Source organism: Ranitomeya imitator, chromosome 1, assembly GCF_032444005.1.
Source record: "Ranitomeya imitator isolate aRanImi1 chromosome 1, aRanImi1.pri, whole genome shotgun sequence".
Taxonomy (NCBI): domain Eukaryota; kingdom Metazoa; phylum Chordata; class Amphibia; order Anura; family Dendrobatidae; genus Ranitomeya; species Ranitomeya imitator.
Window position 1 is genome coordinate 1,146,051,254 of NC_091282.1, and position 26,923 is coordinate 1,146,078,176.

Consider the following 26,923-nt stretch of genomic DNA (forward strand, 5'->3'; position numbering starts at 1 on the left):
ACTTGATTACACACAGGTGGATTATATTTATCATCATTAGGCATTTAGGACAACATTGGATCATTCAGAGATCCACAATGAACTTCTGGAGTGAGTTTGCTGCATTGAAAGCAAAGGGGCTGAATAATATTGCACGCACCAGTTTTCAGTTTTTGAATTTCAACAAAAATGTAAAATAACCAATTAATTTTGTTCAACTTCACAATTGTGTTCCACTCGTTGTTGATTCTGAATCTTTACCAAAAATTTACATTTGTTATCTTTATGTTTGAAGCATGATATGTGGGAAAAGGTTGAAAAGTTCCAGGGGGCCGAATATTTTCGCAAGGCACTGTATATATATATATATATATATATTTATTTATTTATATATATATACTGTATCAGGTATGGACATACTCTTGCAAGGTTTATTTTTACGTTTACATAAAGTTTTCTTGCCACTTACAACCTGAAGATGCCAAAACTTCACAACTAATCACCACTTAAAAGCTATATGCAATCAACTCCTTACATTATTGCCCCCCAATTTGTATAACACTGTATGTACTAATACTGCAGGTTTCTCATAATATAGTCAATTTAGCACAAATATTTCTTCCTCCTCCAAAGCAATATTTGTTTGGATGGCTTCTCTGAGATTCGCCCAAAATAGGCCATGTTTGCGTTTATCCTTTGGCCACTCCATATAAGTTCTTTGCTTCATGATAGCTTTTAATTTACTATATTTGCTTGGAATAAGATACTGAGGTATTGGATCTAATAAAACGAGAATTAAATTATCAGAATTCTTGCCAAATAATGAATGCTGGGCAAAATACAGCTCATAATGGCACCATTCACTTTGAATGAAATTTGGAGAGAGTACGAAGATAGACTTGAAACTTTTTTCAATGCAGTTGATGATATTTTCCATTATAGATTTTCCTGGAATAAAATCTCTTTCATGGTGGCAGATTTTTAAGGAGTTATCGCCTTTTTCAAGATTTGGAAGCAATAATTTTTTGACCCATTCGTAATCTTCTTGACTGTATGAGATGAACGCATGAAAACATTTGCTCATTATGGCTTCATCATTGTAAACATTTCTTATCCTGTACTTCCTTCGAAGCCATTGGAAAATCATTCTAATGTACCAAGGCAAGTCAAAATATTTGCAGAGAACAAACATAAAGATCAGGAGGACCGCCATGGTGCCAACAATGATGCCTACTAAAATGAATACATTACAAGATATTTCAGAAGGGTGGAAATTCTTAAGCATAACTCCATTGTGTTCTTGTGGCTGCTCACATATAAAAGATTGAGGCCATCCTTCAAGATTTTCATGTAAGATTTCTGCACTGCTAATGAATTCTCGTAATTCACAATTACATCGATATTTATTTTTTCCGAGAACTATCTTCTTAACATTTTGACATTTTGTAAGTTGTTCCTTGGATGGGGAATAGATTAAGTTTTCATCAAGGCTCAGGTATATTACGTTTTTACTTAAGTAACTGCAGTCAGGTATGTGGCTTAATTGGTTTGATGATAAGTGTAGCTCCTTTAAAGCTTTTAAATGGTGAACCTCTTTGCCGACACTTGATAATTGATTGTTGGAAAGATCAAGTACCTCGAGATAGATAGGTAGACAATTAAAGACAGAATCTGTAAGCTTGTTTCTAGAAAGGTTCAGAACAAGGAGACTTGGCGACCATTCACAATTGTTATTGAATTCAGAATATAGTCTATTACCACTGACATCTAAATGCTTTAGAGATTTCATTGTGGAGGTCATTGAGGTTATACGTGATAGTCTTTCTAATACATTATTTTGTAAATTAAGGAGCTTAGTATCACAGAGAGTCTGACATTTTTCAAAAATCACATCTGTGAGTTTGTTATTGGTTAATATCAGGGAATGGAAAATGCTAAGTGAAGGAGGACAATAAAAGTATGAAATTTCTGCAGCAGATAAAGTTAGGTTCTCTACAAACATTTCTGATAATATTTTTATGGGATGTTCCACGGAACCGTAAAGAAAGACTTGTGGAAAAACATTTTCAATCGATAAAGACTTTAGTGAACCTGCTGAAAAATCAAACTTCTCGTACTCAAACTCTTTTATGATTGTAAACCTACAGATGGACAGATGTTCAACTGTTGAACTCCAGGAAATTTGTAGAATTCGGGCCATTTGATACCAAGGCATTGTGATATCGCTGAGAATTAGCTTGGACACCTTGGATTTCTGGATCACCGAATATATTTGTTTAACCGTATCAGAACAAGTTTCCTCACATATTATATTGGAAATTTCCAGCGTTGTAGAGATGTTAAAGTCATCGTATAATAGATGAGTAGAGTCTGTCAATGTCTGCGGTAAAACCACATGTAACTTTTCTGTATGTAACGCTTGGAGGCTACCAGCTTCATATTGCTGCAGATGTTCAAACCCCAAAAATACAGTTTGCAGTTCTTGATGTGCAATATTCAAGAAATCAGATCGTTCTATCTTTCCTGCACTCAATCCAAGATGTGTTAATTTCGTTAAGGAGGCAAATTCATTGCATAGGAATGTAGTATCAAAGGAATTGTAGGACATGTTTAGATGGGTAATACCTTTGATATGATGTACGGAGCTGCAATTCATAGTCCGCAGCCTATTGTGTGAGATGTCCAACTTTTGTAGAACAGTTTGAAGTTGGAACACAGAGAAGTCCAAGTCTTCAAGTGCATTATAAGAGAGATCCAAGATTTGTAAGTTAGGATATGGCTGAAATGTACGTGGTTGGAGTCTAGTTATATTGCGATGACTTAAATCCAACTTTGTATCGAGGAAGGAAAGTTTATCAGGCAGATTTTGAGCGTGTTCTCCAGTGATACTGACCACTAATGCATATAGCAGAAAAAACTTCAGCAACCATCTATGATTTGAATCTGACATGATGAAGATTTTCTTCGCAGTGAATATCTGTAAAACCAAAATGGAGAAATAATTAAATATGTTGATCCTCACTCCATGAAATATTTGCCTCTCCCTCTTCTTGGATGTGGCACTACATGAACACCCATCAATAGGTTTCTACTTTCCAATGTGTGGATGTAGAAACTTTATTTTGACATTTAATATATCATGATCTATTGCAAAGCTTAGTTAAAGTTTGATATATTTGTTTAATGGATATAATATGAAAGCTCCATAGAACTAATGTTGCCATAAAACGAGGTGAACCTAAAAAATGTCAATTACTTAAGGAGAACCTTCATCATTAGACAACAAAAGCTGAACCACACACTGGATAACTGTAAGGGTATGTGCACACGTTGCAGATTTGCCTGCGGAGTTTTCTGCACTGAATCTGCATCTCTTGGCAGAAAACGCAGGGGCGTTTTTAATGCATTTTTTGCGCGTTTTTTTGCACGTTTTGATTTGTTTTTTATCCGTTTTTGTATGCGTTTTTGAAAGCTAAATAAAGATGTATTTGAACCAAAAAAAAAAAGATTTGTGATGTAATTTATTGTCCAACCTCCTTTTTTACATTTGTCCAACCCACACTCCATTACACACACAGATAGACAAATAGATAGATAGCTAGCTAGATAGATATAAATATAGAATGGTAATAGATATAAATATAGATAGATCTATAGATAGGATTGAGATGGATAGATAGATCTATTGAAAGATATATACATAGACCGATAGATATTATTTATCTATAGATCTAACTATCATCTATATATATATATATATATATATCTCATTCCTTCTATCTATCTCTTCTATCTACCATCTATCCTATCTATCTCATTCTATCTATGTCATTCCTTCTATCTATCTATTCTATCATCTATCTATATCTCTCATTCTATCTATCTATCTATCTATCTCATTCCTTCTATCTACCTATCTATCTATCTATTCTATCTATCATCTATCTATCTATCTATCTATCTATCTATCTAATTCCTTCTATCTATCTATCTATCTATCTATTCTATCTATCATCTATCTATCTCATTCCTTCTATCTATAGATAGATAAAAGGAATGGGATGGATAGATAGATAGATTGATATGGGATAGAGAGAAGGAATGAGATAGATAGATATATCTATTCATATATCTATCTAACTATCCATATACAGTATCTATTTACATCTATCCATAGATATATCTATAGATAGATATATGAATAGAAATATCTATTTATCTCATTCCCTCTATCTATCCCGTATCTATGTATCTATCTATCTATCTATCTATCTATCTATCTATCTATCTATCTATCTATCTATCTATCTATCCAGGGTATGTGGGGCATCTAGATAGAGGTAGTACCTCTGGTGGAGTGCTTGCCGTGTCCTTTTTGGACAGCTCTTCCATCTTTGGTCCTCATCTGATGCTCAACTCTGTTATGACTGGCAATCAGGCAACACAGCGTGCAGTAATCAGCGCACATACAGAGATCTGGCAATAACCAAAAACAATAGGACGAGCTCTGAGACGTGGAATCTCTGTAGACTGCAGTACCTGATCTATCCTCACACAACTATAAGCAGCAGTGGATTGCGCCTATCACTACCTATGCAACTCGGCACTGCCTGAGGAGCTGACTAGCCTGAAGATAGAAATACAAGCCTGACTTACCTCAGAGAAATACCCCAAAGGAATAGGCAGCCCCCCACATATAATGACTGTGAGCAAGATGAAAAGACAAACGTAGGAATGAAATAGATTCAGCAAAGTGAGGCCCGATATTCTAGACAGAGCGAGGATAGCAAAGAGAACTATGCAGTCTACAAAAAACCCTAAAACGAAAACCACGCAAAGGGGCAAAAAGACCCACCGTGCCGAACTAACAGCACGGCGGTGCACCCCTTTGCTTCTCAGAGCTTCCAGCAAAAGTTAATAGCAAGCTGGACAGAAAAAACAGAAAACAAACTAGAAGCACTTATCTAGCAGAGCAGCAGGCCCAAGGAAAGATGCAGTAGCTCAGATCCAACACTGGAACATTGACAAGGAGCAAGGAAGACAGACTCAGGTGGAGCTAAATAGCAAGGCAGCCAACGAGCTCACCAAAACACCTGAGGGAGGAAGCCCAGAGACTGCAATACCACTTGTGACCACAGAAGTGAACTCAGCCACAGAATTCACAACAGTACCCCCCCCTTGAGGAGGGGTCACCGAACCCTCACCAGAACCCCCAGGCCGACCAGGATGAGCCACATGAAAGGCACGAACAAGATCTGGGGCATGGACATCAGAGGCAAAAACCCAGGAATTATCTTCCTGAGCATAACCCTTCCATTTGACCAGATACTGGAGTTTCCGTCTAGAGACACGAGAATCCAAAATCTTCTCCACAATATACTCCAATTCCCCCTCCACCAAAACAGGGGCAGGAGGCTCCACAGATGGAACCATAGGTGCCACGTATCTCCTCAACAACGACCTATAGAATACATTATGTATGGAAAAGGAGTCTGGGAGGGTCAGACGAAAAGACACCGGATTGAGAATCTCAGAAATCCTATACGGACCAATAAAACGAGGTTTAAATTTAGGAGAGGAAACCTTCATAGGAATATGACGAGAAGATAACCAAACCAGATCCCCAACACGAAGTCGGGGTCCCACACGGCGTCTGCGATTAGCGAAAAGCTGAGCCTTCTCCTGGGACAAGGTCAAATTGTCCACTACCTGAGTCCAGATCTGCTGCAACCTGTCCACCACAGAATCCACACCAGGACAGTCCGAAGACTCAACCTGTCCTGAAGAGAAACGAGGATGGAACCCAGAATTGCAGAAAAATGGAGAGACCAAGGTAGCCGAGCTGGCCCGATTATTAAGGGCGAACTCAGCCAACGGCAAAAATGACACCCAATCATCCTGGTCAGCGGAAACAAAACATCTCAGATATGTTTCCAAGGTCTGATTGGTTCGTTCGGTCTGGCCATTAGTCTGAGGATGGAAGGCCGAGGAGAAAGATAGGTCAATGCCCATCCTGCCACAAAAGGCTCGCCAGAACCTCGAGACAAACTGGGAACCTCTGTCAGAAACAATATTCTCAGGAATGCCATGTAAACGAACCACATGCTGGAAGAACAAAGGCACCAAATCAGAGGAGGAAGGCAATTTAACCAAGGGCACCAGATGGACCATTTTAGAAAAGCGATCACAGACCACCCAAATGACCGACATTTTTTGAGAAACGGGAAGGTCAGAAATGAAATCCATCGAAATATGTGTCCAAGGCCTCTTCGGGACCGGCAAGGGCAAAAGCAACCCACTGGCACGTGAACAGCAGGGCTTAGCCCTAGCACAAATTCCACAGGACTGCACAAAAGCACGCACATCCCGTGACAGAGATGGCCACCAGAAGGATCTAGCAACCAACTCCCTGGTACCAAAGATTCCTGGATGACCGGCCAGCACCGAACAATGAAGTTCAGAGATAACTTTACTAGTCCACCTATCAGGGACGAACAGTTTCTCGGCCGGACAACGATCAGGTTTATTAGCCTGAAATTTCTGCAACACTCTCCGCAAATCAGGGGAGATGGCAGACACAATGACTCCTTCCTTGAGGATACTCGCCGGCTCAGATAACCCCGGAGAGTCGGGCACAAAACTCCTAGACAGAGCATCCGCCTTCACATTTTTAGAGCCCGGAAGGTATGAAATCACAAAATCAAAACGAGCAAAAAATAACGACCAACGGGCCTGTCTAGGATTCAAGCGCTTGGCAGACTCAAGATAAGTAAGGTTCTTATGATCAGTCAAAACCACCACGCGATGCTTAGCACCCTCAAGCCAATGACGCCACTCCTCGAATGCCCACTTCATGGCCAGCAACTCTCGGTTGCCCACATCATAATTACGCTCAGCAGCAGAAAATTTCCTGGAAAAGAAAGCACATGGTTTGAACACTGAGCAACCAGAACCTCTCTGTGACAAAACCGCCCCTGCACCAATCTCAGAAGCATCAACCTCGACCTGGAACGGAAGAGAAACATCAGGTTGACACAACACAGGGGCACAGCAAAAACGACGCTTCAACTCCTGAAAAGCTTCCACGGCAGCAGAAGACCAATTAACCAAATCAGCACCCTTCTTGGTCAAATCGGTCAATGGTCTGGCAATGCTAGAAAAATTACAGATGAAGCGACGATAAAAATTAGCAAAGCCCAGGAATTTCTGCAGACTTTTTAGAGATGTCGGCTGAGTCCAATCCTGGATGGCCTGAACCTTAACCGGATCCATCTCGATAGTAGAAGGGGAAAAGATGAACCCCAAAAATGAAACTTTCTGCACACCGAAGAGACACTTTGATCCCTTCACGAACAAGGAATTAGCACGCAGTACCTGGAAAACCATTCTGACTTGCTTCACATGAGACTCCCAATCATCTGAGAAGATCAAAATGTCATCCAAGTAAACAATCAAGAATTTATCCAGATACTCACGGAAAATGTCATGCATAAAAGACTGAAAAACAGATGGAGCATTGGCAAGTCCGAACGGCATCACCAGATACTCAAAATGACCCTCGGGCGTATTAAATGCCGTTTTCCATTCATCTCCCTGCCTGATTCTCACCAGATTATACGCACCACGAAGATCTATCTTAGTGAACCAACTAGCCCCCTTAATCCGAGCAAACAAGTCAGAAATCAATGGCAAGGGATACTGAAACTTAACAGTGATCTTATTAAGAAGGCGGTAATCAATACACGGTCTTAGCGAACCATCCTTCTTGGCTACAAAAAAGAACCCTGCTCCCAATGGTGACGACGATGGGCGAATATGTCCCTTCTCCAGGGACTCCTTCACATAACTGCGCATAGCGGTGTGTTCAGGTACGGACAAATTAAATAAACGACCCTTAGGGAATTTACTACCAGGAATCAAATCGATAGCACAATCACAATTCCTATGCGGAGGTAGGGCATCAGACTTGGACTCTTCAAATACATCCTGAAAGTCCGACAAGAACTCTGGGATGTCAGAAGGAATGGATGACGAAATAGACAAAAATGGAACATCACCATGTACTCCCTGACAACCCCAGCTGGTTACCGACATAGAGTTCCAATCCAATACTGGATTATGGGTTTGTAGCCATGGCAACCCCAACACGACCACATCATGCAAATTATGCAGTACCAGAAAGCGAATAACTTCCTGATGTGCAGGAGCCATGCACATGGTCAGCTGGGCCCAGTACTGAGGCTTATTCTTGGCCAAAGGTGTAGCATCAATTCCTCTCAACGGAATAGGACACCACAAAGGCTCCAAGAAAAATCCACAACGTTTAGCATAATCCAAATCCATCAGATTCAGGGCAGCGCCTGAATCCACAAACGCCATGACAGAATACGATGACAAAGAGCACATTAAGGTAATGGACAAAAGGAATTTGGACTGTACAGTACCAATAACGGCAGAGCTATCGAACCGCCTAGTGCGTTTAGAACAATTAGAAATAGCATGAGTAGAATCACCACAATAGAAACACAGTCTGTTCAGACGTCTGTGTTCTTGCCGTTCTACTTTAGTCATAGTCCTGTCGCACTGCATAGGCTCAGGTTTACTCTCAGACAATACCGCCAGATGGTGCACAGATTTACGCTCGCGCAAGCGACGACCGATCTGAATGGCCAAGGACATAGACTCATTCAAACCAGCAGGCATAGGAAATCCCACCATTACATCCTTAAGAGCTTCAGAGAGACCCTTTCTGAACAAAGCCGCTAGTGCAGATTCATTCCACAGAGTGAGTACTGACCACTTCCTAAATTTCTGACAATATACTTCTACATCATCCTGACCCTGGCATAAAGCCAGCAGATTTTTCTCAGCCTGATCCACTGAATTAGGCTCATCGTAAAGCAATCCCAGCGCCTGGAAAAATGCATCAACATTACTCAATGCAGAATCTCCTGGTGCAAGAGAAAACGCCCAGTCCTGTGGGTCGCCGCGCAAAAAAGAAATAATAATCAAAACCTGTTGAATAGGATTACCAGAAGAATGAGGTTTCAAGGCCAAAAATAGCTTACAATTATTTCTGAAGCTCAGGAACTTAGTTCTGTCACCAAAAAACAAATCAGGAATCGGAATTCTTGGTTCTAGCATCGATTTCTGATCAATAGTATCTTGAATCTTTTGTACATTTACAACGAGATTATCCATTGAGGAGCACAGAGCCTGAATATCCATGTCCACAGCTGTGTCCTGAAGCACTCTAATGTCTAGGGGGAAAAAAAGACTGAAGACAGAGCTAAGAAAAAAAAATGATGTCAGGATTTCTTTTTTCCCTCTATTGGGAATCATTGGGAGGCTCCTTGTACTGTTATGACTGGCAATCAGGCAACACAGCGTGCAGTAATCAGCGCACATACAGAGATCTGGCAATAACCAAAAACAATAGGACGAGCTCTGAGACGTGGAATCTCTGTAGACTGCAGTACCTGATCTATCCTCACACAACTATAAGCAGCAGTGGATTGCGCCTATCACTACCTATGCAACTCGGCACTGCCTGAGGAGCTGACTAGCCTGAAGATAGAAATACAAGCCTGACTTACCTCAGAGAAATACCCCAAAGGAATAGGCAGCCCCCCACATATAATGACTGTGAGCAAGATGAAAAGACAAACGTAGGAATGAAATAGATTCAGCAAAGTGAGGCCCGATATTCTAGACAGAGCGAGGATAGCAAAGAGAACTATGCAGTCTACAAAAAACCCTAAAACGAAAACCACGCAAAGGGGCAAAAAGACCCACCGTGCCGAACTAACAGCACGGCGGTGCACCCCTTTGCTTCTCAGAGCTTCCAGCAAAAGTTAATAGCAAGCTGGACAGAAAAAACAGAAAACAAACTAGAAGCACTTATCTAGCAGAGCAGCAGGCCCAAGGAAAGATGCAGTAGCTCAGATCCAACACTGGAACATTGACAAGGAGCAAGGAAGACAGACTCAGGTGGAGCTAAATAGCAAGGCAGCCAACGAGCTCACCAAAACACCTGAGGGAGGAAGCCCAGAGACTGCAATACCACTTGTGACCACAGAAGTGAACTCAGCCACAGAATTCACAACACAACTCTCACCTGTACCTCCAAGTAGCTGCTAGCATGCGGCAGCGGGTACACCCCGGAACACCGCCTCGGCAGGCGGGCCAAACCAGGTGAGGGTAGCTGTTGGGTTTCTTTGAGACCTACAGTGATTTTTAAGGGTTTGCCTACCCTTGCATGTGAAGACTGGATATGGCAGACTGTGCAGAAGAAACCAAGATTCAATGGACAGACAAGCGATTTCCAGCACAGCGTGGTGGAGTGCTGAGAGGGCACAGCGAGGCACATATAGGACACTGCTGGCCATCCACTGCACCCTGACCTATCTCCAGTTGTCTCGCCTAGTTCTTGCCACTGGGGCTCAATAGGTACCGGCGAGAGAGTGAGGTTGACGACTGTGCAACTCTTCCTCACTTTAATCCAAGTCAAGCGCAAGTCACAACTTCAACCACTGCGTATCCAAAGTCCTGTGGCGATGGGAGAGTGGCAAAGCAGCAGGTGTGGAGTCACTGGAAGCTGTAGTCACGAACCTGCACGCAGGCGGCCCAGGCCATATGGTCGCTCTCCACTGGACCGAAGCAGCAGTGAAGTTCGGCAGCCTCCTGGGTGTCTGAGCAGTCCTGTTCAAGGATCACTCTGCTCACCTCAATCGAGGACGGGGCTAGAAAAGGTGCCTCAAACATAGTCTGCTTCATTTCACCTGGCCAGCCTACCGCAGCTGGCGGGTTTCCCATACAGCGGTCGACACACAATAAAGAAAATGAAAATGATGGTATTCAACCTTGGGACATGGAATGTGAGAACTCTGCTGGATAATACCAAGGCAGACAGACCAGAGAGAAGAACGGCATTGGTTGCTCGGGAGCTAGCTCGTTACAAGGTTGATATAGCAGCTCTCAGCGAAACAGGCCTGGCAGACAAGGGTCAATTGACAGAGCATAGTGGTGGATATACATTCTTCTGGAGTGGTCGAGGCAGCACTGAAAAACGAGAAGCAGGCGTGGGATTTGCTATCAAAACTCATCTTGCTCGTAAACTTACCTGGCTTCCGGAGGGCATCAACGACCATCTGATGACATTTCAGCTGCCACTTACAAACAAGAAACACGCAACTCTGATCAGTGCCTATGCTCCCACGATGACTAATCTGGATGACATTAAAGATAAGTTCTACAATGAACTTGACACACTTATTTCAGTAATCCCACAGGCAGACAAGCTCATTATACTTGGAGACTTTAATGCCAGAGTGAGAACAGACCATCAAAACTGGGAAGGGGTCATTGGGAGACACGGCACTGGCAAGTGTAACAGTAATGGCCTGCTGCTCCTCAAGATGTGTGCCACACATGACCTTGTCATCACCAACACTTTATTCTGCTTACCCACAAGCAAGAAGACATCATGGATGCACCCACGTTCGAGGCATTGGCATCTCATTGATTACATCATTGCCAGGAAAAGGGATGAGATGGACTTTAGAGTGACGAGGGCCATGTGCGGTGCAGACTGCTGGACTGACCATCGCCTCATTGTGTCTAAGTGCAGGCTCCGCATCTTGCCTGTGAGGAAACCCCAAGGGCAGAAAACGACAAAGAGGCTGAATATCTATAAGCTGCAAAATAAAAGAATTGCTAGGGAATTTGCCAATGACTTTGATGGCAGACTGTTAAATATACTAAAGGCAGAGGAGATTGGCATTGGGGAACAGTGGACAATTCTGAGAGATGCTGTTTATAATACTGCTCTGGAGCATCTCGGATCAGCAACCAGAAATAATCAAGACTGGTTCGATGAAAACGACGAAGAAATAAAGACACTCCTGGAAGAGAAACATCAGCGGTATAAGGTGTACCAAAATGACCCCGCGTCTTTAGCTAAGAAAGGTGCCTTTACCAACATAAAAAGAAAGGTACAAATCAAGCTACGCGAGATGCAGAATATCTGGTTTAGCAAGAAGGCCGACGAAATTCAGGGCTATGCAGATACCCATGACCAGAAACGCTTCTACGATGCGCTCAAAGCTGTATATGGACCCCAGTCATCAAGCTCTTCATCTCTGCTTAACGCAGATGGAACTAAGCTGCTGACAAAAAATAAACAAATTCTGGAACGATGGGCTGAGCACTTTAATAATATACTTAATCGCCCTGCCAATATCAATGATGAGGCTATTGCTCGCCTGCCCCAGGTAGAAATCAACAAGGAGCTTGATGTTCTTCCAAGTGGAGATGAAGTCAGGAAAGCAGTAAAACAACTTTCTTGTGGAAAAGCACCCGGAAATGATGCTATACCTGCTGAGGTATATAAAGCTGGCGGCCCTGTTCTGATGCAAGCGGTGACCAAACTATTCCAATATATGTGGACAAAGGAACAAGTTCCACAACAGATGAAAGATGCCAGCATAATCCACATATACAAGAAGAAAGGTAATCGCCAATCTTGTGACAACCATCGAGGCATCTCCCTTCTGTCCACTGCAGGCAAGATATTGGCTCGTCTCTTGCTCAACCGCCTTTTACATCACCTTGAGCAAGGACTATTACCCGAAAGCCAGTGTGGTTTCCGTGCTAAGTGTGGAACAGTAGATATGGTCTTTTCAGCACGTCAACTTCAGGAAAAGTGCCAAGAGCAACACCGTGACCTTTATGTAACTTTTGTTGATTTGAACAAGGCTTTCGACACAGCCAGTAGAGATAGCCTGTAGAAGATCATGGCAAAATTCGGCTGCCCGAGCAAGTTCATCTCAGTCATCCGGCAGTTCCATGATGGCATGATGGTGAAGATTCTGAACGATGGAGACGTATCTGAGGCTTTCCCAGTAACAAACGGCGTAAAACAAGGCTGTGTGCTTGCTCCAACCCTGTTCAGTATGCTGTTCTCTGCAATGTTAAGTGATGTCTTTAACAACTGTGAAGATGGAATCCAGGTTAGGTACAGGACTGATGGCAAGCTATTCAACCCAAAACGCCTGAAGGCAGTTATGAAAGTGCATGAGACTGTTATCCGTGAATTATTATTTGCTGATGACTGTGCACTTAATGCTAGCACGGAACAGCAGATGCAGCATGAAATGGACTGTTTTTCGCAAGCTTGCGACAGTTTTGGTCTTGAGATCAACATTAGAAAAACCGAAGTCATGTATCAACCGGTTCCTGGAAAACTGTACAAGGAGCAACGTATCATGGTGAAGGAGCAAAACCTCAAAACAGTCGATAACTTCACCTACTTAGGCAGCACACTTTCCCGTGAAGTAACCATAGACGCTGAGGTTAATAACAGAATCGCCAAAGCCAGTGCCGCCTTCGGGAGACTGCGCAAGAACGTCTGGGAACGAAGGGGACTTAGCCTTACCACCAAGCTGAAGGTCTACTGCGCGGTGGTCCTCACCACACTTCTCTATGCTAGCGAGACCTGGACAGTGTACAGCCGGCATGCTAAACAGCTTAATCAGTTCCACATGAGTGTAATAATTATATGGGTACTACGGAATCTGATAGCATGGGATAAAGCCAGTCTGAGAGCAAAGTTGCAACAAAAGATGTATCTACTCAAAAACAGAAATGTAAACAGAACTAACAGATATTTCTGCAATTGTAACAAGGTCCTCAGCTCTATATAGAGAATCACAGTAAACAGAATAGCGAACAAAACATGGTACAGATATTCCTGCAATAGTAACGAGGTCCTCAGCTCTATATAGAAAATCACAGCAAACTGAGAAGCGGAGCGCGACCGCTACTGTGAACCAGTCCAGCAAGGAAATAATGTGGAAGCAAATAAGACACTTGAACGAGGAAGTCCAATAAAGTTATAGTGCAAATGCACACAGTATTTAAATGATGAAGTCCAGCAAACTTACACATGTGCACAGTACTTGTTAGTAGGAGTCCAACTGTTCACAGATGGTGCGTCATGTGAATGACATCCTGGAAAAGAGAGGACGAGGGGAGAAAGAGGGAGAGCGCTATCTAAGCATAGTAGATGAGTACATCTTTCTTGGAGAGAAAAGCACAGCTTGAATCTTGCTCACCTGGTGTGGTTGTGCAAAGAGGCACAACACTGGGAAAAGTTTTGTACACAAAGGAAATCCTTCCACTGGTGTGCTTCAAGTCGCAGCAGTTCCAGAGGCGAGAGGTAGCTGAATGGGGTGAAGCAGACCACCGAATAGAGAGCAGCAGAAGCAGGGAGTTAGCCAGCAAACAGGCAGATGCTCAGGAGCCAGCAGCACAAAATACTCAAGCACAGGTGAACAGAAGACCCGGACTTAAATAGTCAGGACAGACAGGAAGTTCCGTGACAGGGCGAGATCTAAGACTCCATCTTGGATCAGGGCAAACAGACACCAGGAAAGTCCGGAATCCTTACAATGAGTTGCCTCCGCAGACTCCTCCACATCAGGTGGCAAGACAATGTCCCGGACACGGCAATTCTGGAACAAACTGGGCTCTGCAGCGTTTACACTCTCCTACTGAAAGTCTAAGCCAGGTGGGCTGGACATGTGGTCAGAATGCCTGACAGCCGACTACCGAAACAACTGCTGTATGAAGAACTGTGCTAAGGAAAGCGAGCAGTTGGGGGGCAGAAGAAGCGCTATAAAGACTGCCTTAAGGTGTCTCTCAAAAACCTGGAAGTCAACACCAATGAATGGGAAGAGCTTGCCCTGGATCGTCCAGGTTGGCGGGTCAGGATCACCTCAGGAGCACGTGCAGCTGAAGATAGGAAAATCTTTGACGAAAAGAGAAAGCGCTGTACACAAGGCACAAGTAGAATCTGGTGTACTGACCACATCTGCTTCCTTATGTCAAGTATGTGGGCGAACCTTCAGGGCCCGGATTGGACTCATCAGCCACCTCCGGACCCATAACTACTAATTCTCTTCTAACCTTGAAGTCACGGTCATCTTCGAAAACGAAGGACAAACATTATCAGCTAGCTTCACAGGTGGGCTACTCCACTGACGTGCAGACACTGCTCCTAGGCCCAAAACGATTTACTGGGTTAGATGCAGTAAAAATTTAGATATACAGGCGGTGTAGCTAGCTTCACAGGTAGGCAACTCAGATGACTACCAGACAATGCTACTAGCCCAAAAGGATTGGCTGAGCTAGATTACACCAAATGCTGTGAGAAACACTTGCACAGCACTGGCACAGACCTGCCTGGCAAAAAGTGATATGAACTTATGTAACCTACCCGGAAAAGGGCTGATATTACAACTAGTCCCGACTCCCGACTCCCTAAACCTATCTCTCAGAAAATTCGCTCGCAAAAAAGACTCTTAGACTGTATAGCGCCCACAGCAGCGGTGCCGTCTAACACTAAGCTGCAGCAGTGAGGAAATGGTGGTGACGGGGAAATTGGCTGGTTCTTATAGGGCAAGGACATGTGACATACACAGCCAATGACACATGTGCCCTTGCATGTGTGCATCACATGCACATTGCTGTGTGTGTGCACTGCTGATAGGCTGAGGGACTGCACTGTCCCACTGTAAGGCTACGTTCACATTAGCGTTTTGCGTGTTTGCGTCGGGCGACGCAGCGGCGACGCATGCGTCAATGCGCCCCTATATTTAACATGGGGGACGCATGGACATGCGTTGTGCTGCGTTGTGCGACACATGTGTTTTTTTTGCCGCAAGCGTCGGGCGCAGAAAACGCAACAAGTTGCATTTTTCTTGCGTCCAAATTTCGGCAAAAAAGGACGCATGTGTCGCAAAACGCAGCGTTTTTGCGTGCGTTTTGGTGTGTTTTTATTTGCGCTGTGCGTTGCGTCACCGACGCAGCGGCGCACAACGCAAATGTGAACGTAGCCTAAATGCGGGAAAGAATAAAAAATGGAGATCGGCATTATTTCAGCACAGATCTATCCCCCGCCCACTATACACTGAAACAGTCTATTAACAATAATAAACAGTTTTAATGTGCAAATCAAGTTAGGCTTTTGGTGAACGAACAGTTATCGAACAGAGACTCGAACAGCCGAATTTTAAGCAAATTGTTCGAGTTCGTCGAACGACTCGAACACCGCCCAAAACAGCTCGAATTTTAAATTGGCGAACAGTTCGACTCGAACACCGCTCATCTCTAGTTGTATGTTGTATGTTCTGTTGTATGTTGTATGTACTGTATGTTGTATGTTGCATGTACTGTTGTAAGTTGTATGTACTGTTGTTATATGTTGCATGTTGTATGTACTGTTATATGCTGTATGTACTGTTATATTTTGTATGTACTGTATGTTGTATGTACTGTATATGTGTTTTTGTTGTTTTTTACATTTAACACATTAGCCGGATGATGGGACTACTACTGTCCCATCATTGGCTAATGTGTCAATCACTGTAACTGTAGCAGGCATAGCCAGATGGGACTTGTAGTCCCATCAGATGATGCCTGTACACACACGCACACACATACACAACCCCCCAAAGACCCCCCTGCACAGCCCCGCAGATCCCCGGACAGCGCCGCACCCCCCAGACAGCGCCACACAACCCTGGACAGCACCGCACAGCCCCACAAAGCCCCAGACAGCACCACACACCCCCAGACAGTGCTGCAAAGCCTCGGACAGCACCACACAGCCTCGTACAGCCTGCAGATGCACCGGCAGACCCTCGGACAGCCTGCAGACCCCGCCCACACACACATATATGCACACAGTCATTGCCCACACTCCGCCCACACACTTCCCTCCTCCTGGGCCGCAGCTTTTCTCGCACCCACATCCGCAGCAAAACTGTAGATCTTTTTTAGATCTGCAGTTTTGCTGTGGATGTGCCCGACTCAATGCAAGTCTATGGGTGCAGAAAAGCTGCAGTTCCGCACAAAAGAAGTGACATGCTGCGGAAAAAAAAAGCTGCGTTTCGGTGCAGATTTTTCCGCAGCATGTGCACATCAAGTCTGCGGTTCCCATAGACTTACATTGGTTGTGCACTACACTGCGGATTTAATGCAATTCCGCGCAGCAAAAAACGCTGAGTATCCGCAATCAAATCCGCAACGTGTGCACACAGCCTAAGGAACATTGAAATAGGGTGTGAAGAAGTGCTCACCTGACGAGTTTGTGGCTGGCATAAATCCTAGAAATAATGTGTTGGAATTAGCTGCTGCAGTCACTCCGACAGAAGGAATAGCTTCTTCTTCTGAATGTACGACAATAAATGATAGCTGTACAGACATATCAAACTTTTAGAAATTCAGTTACTTTTTTATTGTTTTCAGGTTTGGTCTGAACTTGAAACGCGTCAACAAAAAAACTACCTGAACTTCTCCAAGATTATGGAACTAACTTTCAGGAAAAGGAATAATGAAAGAATGGGCGAAAAATAAAAGTGAACAACACTCTATATTTTCCTACATAGACTGCAGAATGATAATACTCATGTATGTGAAGAAGTAGGAAATATTCACTATATGGTCAGTGTATGACAATATTATTCAGAATGTTGGTGTTTTTATTGGTGTTCCTGACTGTGTATTTAGGTGTGTTTGTGGTGCATTTTTATTTTGCTTTTTGTGTTAATGGTGTAACTTATATTTTACATGGTTTGGCACTTGTGTGGTTATAACTTTACTTAGCTGTAGAGTAAGAAGACTTTCTTGTCTTGTCTACATAATTCCCTAGCAGATGCTCGGAGTTAATAATTATTAATTTCCTGATTATTCATTACTTTGATCAGAGCTCCATGTTTCCCGTGTTTCTGATATAGAGCTTTCAATTGCCTGGAAAGAGATTAAACAGTTCACATGCTTGCTGCAGGGAATATCCCAAGGTTTTTCCCCAACAAGTTTTATTTGCATTTTTAATACGAAAAAAAGCACAGATGTACTTACTTATTGAATACAGAAGGATTATGTTCATGTGTCTATTGTCTGTACAATTCCCGTCTATAATTTGTAAAGCGCTGCGGAATATGTTGGCGCTATATAAATAAAAATTATTATTATTATATTATTATGTGTCGGGCCGAACTGAGACTCAGACATAACGCAGCCTGCTGCACAGTAACGGAGCTACTGGGGGGCAGAGGGGGCCTTTGCCCCGAGCCCTGTCATATGAAGGGGCCCACTGGGAGCCGGCACTGCCACTTCCGTGATGAGGCACAATACAGCACAGGAGGAGAGCAGTAAAATGCCTGCTTCCCTGTCTGATGGAGATTCTGCACGCTGGTCGGACAGTGGCCATAGGCAAATCTTCCTCCTGCACTGTATTGTGCTGACCGACCTCAGGAGCTTCTCCCAGGCTGCAGGTTTCTTCCCGTACACGCTGGGACTGGCTCAGGGCAGGCACGCGGGGTCCTAGTGTGCCCACCTGCATTTCACTCAGATACTTCCTGGTCCTGCTGCAAACGTCATTGGTAAGTGGGGATAAAATGCATTAAATTGATAGGCATGTCATAGTCACTGGGGGGTAAATGTGAGAGGATGGGGGTGTTGTGGGGGCTTAGGTGGGGGAGGGGGGCAGAGCACTGGGGGGGTGAATGTGAGAAGATAAGGGTATTGTGAGGTCTGAGGTGGGTGACGGGCAACAACACTGGGGGGCTGATTATTATATGGTTTTGTTAAGAGACTATATGCACTCCATCACATGTAATAGTTGTTCTCTGGGATGGGGAGGTAGGGGGCATATTATACTTACCAGCTGGGTAAGGCTACGTTCAGACTAGCGTTGTGCGCCGCTGCGTCGGCGACGCAACGCACGACGCACGCAAAAACGCGCCAAAACGCACGCAAAAATGCTGCGTTTTGCGACGCGTGCGTCGTTTTTTGCCGAAAATCGGACGCAAGAAAAATGCAACTTGTTGCGTTTTCTTGGTCCGACGCTTGCGGCAAAAAAGACGCATGCGTCGCACAACGCAGCAAACAAAAACGCATGCGTCCCCCATGTTAAACATAGGGGCGCATGACGCGTGCGTCGCCGCTGCGTCGCCCGACGCTAACCCGACGCACACTAGCACAACGCTAGTCTGAACGTAGCCTATGCCATGAGCTGCATCACATTTAAAGCATCACTGCAGCATTTTTTTTTATTTCACCGCTGGAGTGGCGCTTTAAGGCTTTGTGCACACGTTGTGGATCCGAAGCGGATTTCCATCAGGCTTACAGTACCATGTAAACCTATGGAAGACAAAATCCGCAGTGCACATACTGCGGAAAATACAGCGCCAAAACGTGTTGTATTTTTCGCAGCATATCAATTCCGCAGGTGTAAAAACGCAGGCGAAATCTGCACTAAATCCACTGGGAATCCGCAGGTAAAACGCAGGGTGTTTTTACCTGCGGATTTTGCAGAATCCAAACGGAAAAGTCCGCAATGTTATCCTCAACGTGTGCACATACCGTAAGAGGCGCAGTTACAGCTGCTGTGACTGAAACCGTATCGGTGCCACCCCCTAGGCTGCAGTGAGGAATGAAATTAATTTCCTCCAGGCATCGTGACTCTCAGTGCAGGCGACGCACGGTGTCAGAACACTATTAACTATTATACTGTGTTTTGTATAGGGGAGCTGTGGGGGCATTATACTGTGTATAGGGAAGCTGTGGGATCATCATATTGTGTATAGGGGAGCTGTGGGGGCATTATACTGTGTATAGAAAAGCTGTGGGCTCATCATACTGTGTATAGGGGAGCAGTGGGGACGTCATACTGTGTACAGGGGAGCAGTTGGGACATCATACTGTTTATAGGGGAGCTGTGGAATAATCATACTATGTGTAGGGGAGCAGTGGTGACATCACACTGTGTATAGGGGAGCAGTGGTGACATCACACTGTGTATAGGGGAGCAGTGGTGACATCATACTGTGTATAGGGGAGCTGTGGAATCATCACATTGTGTATAGGGGAGCTGTAGGGGCATTATACTGTGTATAGAAAAGCTGTGGGCTCATCATACTGTGTAGAGGGGAGCTGTGGAACATCATACTGTGTAGAGGGGAGCTGTGGAATCATCATACTGTTTATAAGGGAGCCGTGGAATCATATTGTGTATAGGGGAGCTGTGGGGGCATTATACTGTGTATAGGGAAGCTGTGGGATCATGATATTGTCTATAGGGAAGCTGTAGGGGCATTATACTGTGTATAGGAAAGCTGTGGGCCCACCATACTATGTATAGTCAAGCTGTACATGGAGGCTACTTAGGGGACATTATTAAATGTTAAGTGGGCACTTAAACATTATTGTTATTGGGGCACTCAGAGCACTGAGACCATCAAAATTTCATATGTGGTATCATTACTTTTTAGGGATAAAATGTGGAGGGCACTAGCACAGGGCATTAGTGTTTTCTAGGGGTGAATTTTATTATCTAGAGAGCACAAAGACTTCAGGGAACATACAGTAATACTATGCCTATTTGAGGTTAAAAAGAATGTGCCAAATAATTTGAATAATTTGGAAGTACATTGTTGCATTTCCCATGCCGAACAAAGTTTAGGAGCATCATTTTTCATTACTTAAAGGGGTTGTCTGGTCCAAACCAAAAAAGTCTGCATTCACTCTGTGTGACTGTAGACTTATGAATCCCCCCAGTGTGTGCACTGTGTGCTGCGGGGATTTGTTGGCTTCCAACCCGGGACCGTAGGAAATGTATGAGTTATACATAAGCATGCCCAGTGGGTGGGGTCTCGCTCTTCATACACTTGTATGGAGCAAGGCCACACCCTCTATTTGTACACGCCCACTGGCCAGCTGCATCACTAGACGGGGCAGCCTCTGCTCTATACAAGTGTATGGAGAGAGGCCACACCTACTGGACGGGGGTATATATACTGTAACTCAAACATATCCTCTGGTCCTGAGTCTGAAACTGGCAAATTCCTGCAGCTTGTGCACTGGGGGATTCATAAAGGTACCTTCACACTGAGCGACTTAACAACGATATCGCTAGCGATCCGTGACGTTGCAGCGTCCTGGCTAGCGATATCGTTGTGTTTGACATGCAGCAGCGATCTGGATCCTGCTGTGACATCGCTGGTCGGAGCAGAAAGGCCAGAACTTTATTTCATCGCTGGATCTCCCGCAGACATCGCTGAATCGGCGTGTGTGACGCCGATTCAGCAATGTCTTCACTGGTAACCAGGGTAAACATCGGGTTACTGAGCGCAGGGCTGCGCTTAGTAACCCGATGTTTACCCTGGTTACCAGTGTAAATGTAAAAAAAAGCAAACACTACATACTTACATTCCGGTGTCTGTCGTGTCCCCCGGCGTTCTGCTTCCCTGCACTGTCAGTGCCAGCTGGCCGTAAAGCACAGCGGTGACATCACCGCTCTGCTTTACGGCTGGCGCTTAGACAGTGCTGGGAAGGTGACGGCGAGGGACGCGACAGACACCGGAATGTAAGTATGTAGTGTTTGCTTTTTTTTTACATTTACACTGGTAACCAGGGTAAACATCGGGTTACTAAGCGTGGCCCTGCGCTTAGTAACCCAATGTTTACCCTGGTTACCCGGGACTTCGCATAGTTGGTCGCTGGAGAGCTGTCTGTGTGACAGCTCTCCAGCGACCACACAGCGACGCTGTAGCGATCTGCATCGTTGTCTAGATCGCTGCAGCGTCGCTAAATGTGACGGTACCTTAAGTCTGCAGTCACTCAGACCCGACAACCCCTTTAAAGCTGTTATTCCTAGAAATGTATTAATAATGTGACAACTAGGTACTGCCATTTCCCCTACGAAAGACGTGTGTACCTACACTGTCAAAACTGATTGGACAATGTGAGAGTGTGCAGAGACACCCCGCAACTGGTAACATCAAGTTGTCCATTTAATCAGTAATTTCTAGTTTGGAACATCAGAAGAACAGCAAATTGATGGGTTTTAAGAAGAGATGCCCCAGTATTGCCATCTTATATGGGATTATGTACTAAAATGGATGTGTCAGGGGAGGTGAAACGTCTTCTTTAAATAAGATTCTCTCTGACTGCAGCCTCCATTATTTCTTAAAAGACTTTTTTAATACCTAAATGTAGGTGCTTTGGGCTAAAAAACATTGTTCCAATTGGATTTCATTAAAAATGTTGCACCTTATTGGCTTTCACAGGCTCCTTTGTCTCCCTACACATTCAACTTTGATGTGGTCTGGGGCCATAACTTAGCCAATTTAAGTTCACAAAAAGACAGATAAAAGATCTGCAAACTCTCCTATCAGAGTGAGCTCACTGACTGATTCTCAGTTAACTCATTCTGCAACCAACAAGAGACCTGTGCAATACAGAGGCTAAAGGTCCAAAGGTGGACAACCCATCAAAGATCTGCAAGGAGATGGACCAGCGGCCATGTTCCCCCTGAGGACATCAGTGCTACTGTGGTGTTATAACAATTGTAATTCCCCTGTGGGCTGCAGTAATAATTAACGGTCACAAGATGCCACTGTCTAGAATGCAGGTGAAGTTTGCCTAGTAACACAACAGGCATAGAGTTAGTTGAGGGTTAACAGCCAGCACAGTTTGGGAGGGGGGAGTGAGTGTTAGTGGCAAATCCAAAAAGTGACAAGTCAGTTAATGGGAGGGCAGGAGTGCATATGCGGCAGGAATAGTGGGCTGCTAGGGACGATGTGAGCTCAACATTCGGAACAGCAGATTGCCATAAATACTTTCCACGTGATTCTGTCTAATGGCCAAGGGCAACCTTGAGATGGACATCGGGGTTCAGGGGCACACTCAGCTTGTGAAGCTACATGAAAGGATGGACTCAGACTACATGAGGTGGAAAGTATTGCAATCCAGAAATGCTGCTAGAGGTGCGGAAGATCCTCAAGGGCTAGGAAAGTCAGAATGGAGATATGCCACCTATCCCGAGAACCAGTTGTATCCGGTACCTGTGGGAAAGATAACAACCTGTTGGGCCTTATCCTTTAAACCAGGCATGTCAAACTCAGGGTACCCTGAGGGCCACATGAGTAACAAGAGGTTGTTGCGAGGGCTGCACACAGCAGCTAATGTCACACACGTATTTTAACAGCAGTCAATGAAAACAAGATATGAAGTAGTAATATGTAACAACATATATTTGCAGTGCGCAACAGCAACTAATATATTTAACAAAAATACAGCAATTAAAAACTATACATTTATTTGCTATCATTTTTTTCAATCATTAGTGTTTTGTCCTGAGGCTTGACACCTCTTTGTGCTAACAAATGTTGGTATATCAGCCTAACCCTAACCCTAACCCTAGTTCTAACCCCAACCTTAGTGAAAAAAAAAAAATTCTTTATTTTATTTTTGTCCCTATCTATGGGGGTGACAAAGGGGGGGGGGGTCATTTACAATTTTTTTTATTTTGATCACTGTGATAGGTTATATCTCAGTGATCAAAATGCACTTTGGAACGAATCTGCCGGCCGACAGATTCGGCGGGCGCACTGTTCATGCGCCCGCCATTTTGGAAGCCCATGGAGAAGACGGATGGACCCCGGGAGGATCGGTAAGTATGATGGGATGGGGGGGAGTAGGGGGGTTGGATCGGAGTGCAGGGGGGAGCGGACAAGAGCACAGGGGGAGCGGAGCACAGGATGGAGGGGAGCGGGGCAGTGTGCAGGACTGATCAGTCGCTTGGGGGGGCGATCGGTGGGGTGGGGGGGCACATCAGTGTTTCCAGCCATGGCCGATGATATTGAAGCATCGGCCATGGCTGGATTGTAATATTTCACCAGTTATAATAGGTGAAATATTACAAATCGCTCTGATTGGCAGTTTCACTTTCAACAGCCAATCAGAGCGATTGTAGCCACGGGGGGGGGGGGTGTGAAGCCCCCCCCTGGGCTGTACTACCACTCCCCCTGTCCCTGCAGATCGGGTGAAATTGGAGTTAACCCTTTCACCCGATCTGCAGGGACGCGATCTTTCCATGACGCCACATAGGCGTCAAAGGTCGGATTGGCACCGACTTTCATGACGCCTACGTGGCGTCAAAGGTCGGGAAGGGGTTAATTGTACCGTTACATACAGGAGGGCCACTCACTTACTTGGACTTTGCCTGTGCGGCAGTGGGTCCCTTCTTCCTCGGTCACAGTCACTCTCAGCCTTCCTGACTTAGGACGGTGATCAGCAGCCACGCGAGCCGCAGATGTACAAAACTCACGATCAGCACTTCCGAGTCGTCATTCATTGGCCCATATCCCTGCATATGACCTGCTTACGTGATCAGCAGCCGACCAAAGTACACACGTCATGGATTGACACGGAGCTAGTTGGTCGGCTGCTGATCACGTAAGCAGGTCATATGCAGGGATATCGGCCAATGAATGAAGAGCCAAAAGTGCTGATCATGAAGTTTTGAGCATCTGTGGCCCGCACAAAAGTCTCAAACTTTGTGTTTAGAGACGAAGTTTGAGACTTTTGTGCGGGCCGCAGATATGCCTGTAAAGGGCCGCATGCGGCCCGCGGGACGCGTGTTTGACATGCCTGCTTTAAACATGCTTATAAATGCTGTACAGACTGCTATTCTCTAAGTAAAAGTTTGGCTTTTATTAACCACGTGTCTCCTGGATTGTTTGCTGCCCTGGTTCCAGAAGAGGGATTCCTGGACTCGGAAGAGGCCTGCAGGCCAGAAGTAAGTGGGAAGCACCACATACTCAACAGCACACCAGGACTGACACATACCCTGTCTGTACCATGTCGGAGTGAGTGGGGACCGTAGCTCGCCCATGACTACCTCGCAGAGCTCCTAACTCTAGAGATTGCTAAATGCAGGCAATTTAGTTTGTGGACAATTCAAGTAGTTCTGTAAAACACTGACATGCATTGGAACATATTTATCAAGCTAAATGCTTCTGAATTCTTGTTTAATTTTTAAAAAAAAATAATCAGCCTTTTATGACTTACACACTATTTATTATGTGCATTACATACTTTTGGCCCCTTGTCTAACAAGGACACATGGCCAATGTTGAAAAGAGCTGCAGTTTGAAAGTTTTGGTGCAAATTTTTGGCACACAGTGAGCCAACTGATAGGGGGTGTAAACGTAGAATGAGACAGTCTAGAGAGAGTCTAGAGAGGCTCCAGATTTATCAAACACCACGAACCCAGTTGGCTGGGCGGCCTAGCTGGTGACTTACTGTTTGTAACCAGCAAGGCCACCTCTCATACCGTCTACTCCGCATGGTCCATTATAGATCATGACTTCATCTTCAGGCAATGTCTCAAAGCTTGAAGGCCACCAGACCTCACTGAAATCTCTGATAGCCAACAGGTATTCTACCGATCCCTATACAGGAGCCATCTCCTGCCTCTATTAGGTGTAAGTTCACCACCAGCATCCACCACTGACTCTCCAGATGCAACCTCTTGGGCTGACAATAAATGTCTTAACCCATTACTGGTTAATGACAGCCAAGTCCATCCTGTTATACCTGAGAGGTGATGTGCGCTGAGGGCACTGACTTCTGTAAAGTGTAGAACAGCGGAAAAGCTGCCTCTTTCCATTCTGCACAACTGTAGAGTTACGATAAGTTTGATTTCCGTAAAGAAAGAATCAGCTCAGTTTTTATAGTTTATCTTCTTATGAAAAAGCAACTTAAAGGGGTTGGCCTCCACTTTTTTTATTGATGACCTATTCTTAGAATAGGCCATCAATATCTGATTTTTTAGGGGGTGCAAAATCCCGCATCCCTGCTGATAAGCTGCCAACCAGAACTTTTCAGACGTTGCCAGAGCACAGCAGCTTTGTCATTTCTATAGTGGCTGTGGTGCTACAGATCCATCCCAATTCAAATCAATAGGAGAGATCATGGCCACTATAGTAATATGAGATGCATCCAAGAACTTCCGGCCGCCTCCAGTAACGACTGATTGGTGGCGGTGCCGGGTGTTGACCTACTGATCAGATTTTGGTGGATAGGCCATCAATAAAAAAAAGTTCTGGTCAAACTCTTTAATATGAAAAATCTAGTTAATTGGGAACATAAACATAAAATAACATAAAAAATGAAAACTCTAACATAAAATAAGAAAATCTAAAATTTCCAGCACCTGACAAACTACATAAAGTTAGTGCTGGAAACCTCCTAACACAATCCTACGGCTGCCTGAAAATCCAGGAATTTTACTGGTCATCACAAAAGAAAGAAAAGTTCTATCTACTAGTTATGTCACGTGTGCCCACCTGTACCTGAGTGATGAGGTTTCCTTTGGTTATTCTCACATGGTTAAATCTTGGAACTCCAGGGTCTTTGCGAGGAGACAGAGCCCAAATTGTAGTTTCGGTTTCTGCTGCTGCATTACTTGCGTTGCTGTGATTTGCTGTGTGGATTATTTGCCTTTTTCCTCATTGTGTGTTTCCTCTTCAACAGCTCAGTTCTTCCTCCCTGAAAAGCAAATCCCTCCCTGCCTTACTGTGATTCATCGTGTTATTAGATGAGCTTACTTCTATAACTTATTACCCAGCGCAGAGGTCAATAGCCTGCAGTGCTCCAGAAGCTGCGATACTACAACTCTGTGCCAGGGTTGCCAACCGTCCAGATATTCCAGGACAGTCCGTAAAAGTAGAGCACTTTTTTGACCTGTCCGTAAAAAAAAATTTAAAGTGTCCGTGATTTTTTTGAAGTTAAAGAAACTTGTACAGATTATTTTGATTGTAATTTACAGTTTACAGTGAATGCAGCTGATTCTCAGTCGCCCACCAGGGCAATGGGGATACTCGGTACTGGGTCCGGTTGCACTTAAAGAGGATGTCACGGTGGCTACGACCCGGTCTGTGGCCCTGGGACTCAATTAAAGGGGAAAGGTCTTTTAAGGGAATTGTGGAAGTCTTTTTTCGTGACGCCACCTGTGGTTCTTGGTCAATAGGGACCGATGCTGCTTAAAGGGGTCCTCTGGGGTGATGTTGTGGCAGCAAGATGGTGATTCTTC

At 44.5% G+C, this 26,923-nt stretch overlaps 1 protein-coding gene across 3 annotated transcripts; it reads right to left on the reverse strand.

The window, feature by feature from the left end:
• Nucleotides 1–311: 311 nt before the first annotated feature.
• LOC138657084 (toll-like receptor 1) lies at nucleotides 312–26,348 on the reverse strand. 3 transcript variants are annotated; one of them, XM_069744609.1, is made up of 2 exons: nucleotides 26,184–26,348; nucleotides 312–2,956 (listed from the first exon to the last, which is right to left on the reverse strand). In XM_069744609.1, exon 2 carries the CDS (start codon nucleotides 2,927–2,929, stop codon nucleotides 578–580), a length of 2,352 nt encoding a protein of 783 aa, XP_069600710.1. In that variant the 5' UTR covers nucleotides 2,930–2,956; nucleotides 26,184–26,348; the 3' UTR covers nucleotides 312–577. The 3 variants fall into 3 exon arrangements, with proteins under 3 accessions (XP_069600710.1, XP_069600711.1, XP_069600712.1); XM_069744610.1 differs by having other exon boundaries at nucleotides 26,178–26,348; XM_069744611.1 differs by lacking the exon at nucleotides 26,184–26,348 and adding an exon at nucleotides 14,094–14,293.
• Between the last annotated feature and the right edge of the window lie 575 nt (nucleotides 26,349–26,923).

Bases quoted from the DNA above. Each gene is read 5' to 3' on its own strand.
- LOC138657084 (XM_069744609.1), bottom strand. From the start codon at position 2,929: ATGTCAGATTCAAATCATAGATGGTTGCTGAAGTTTTTTCTGCTATAT.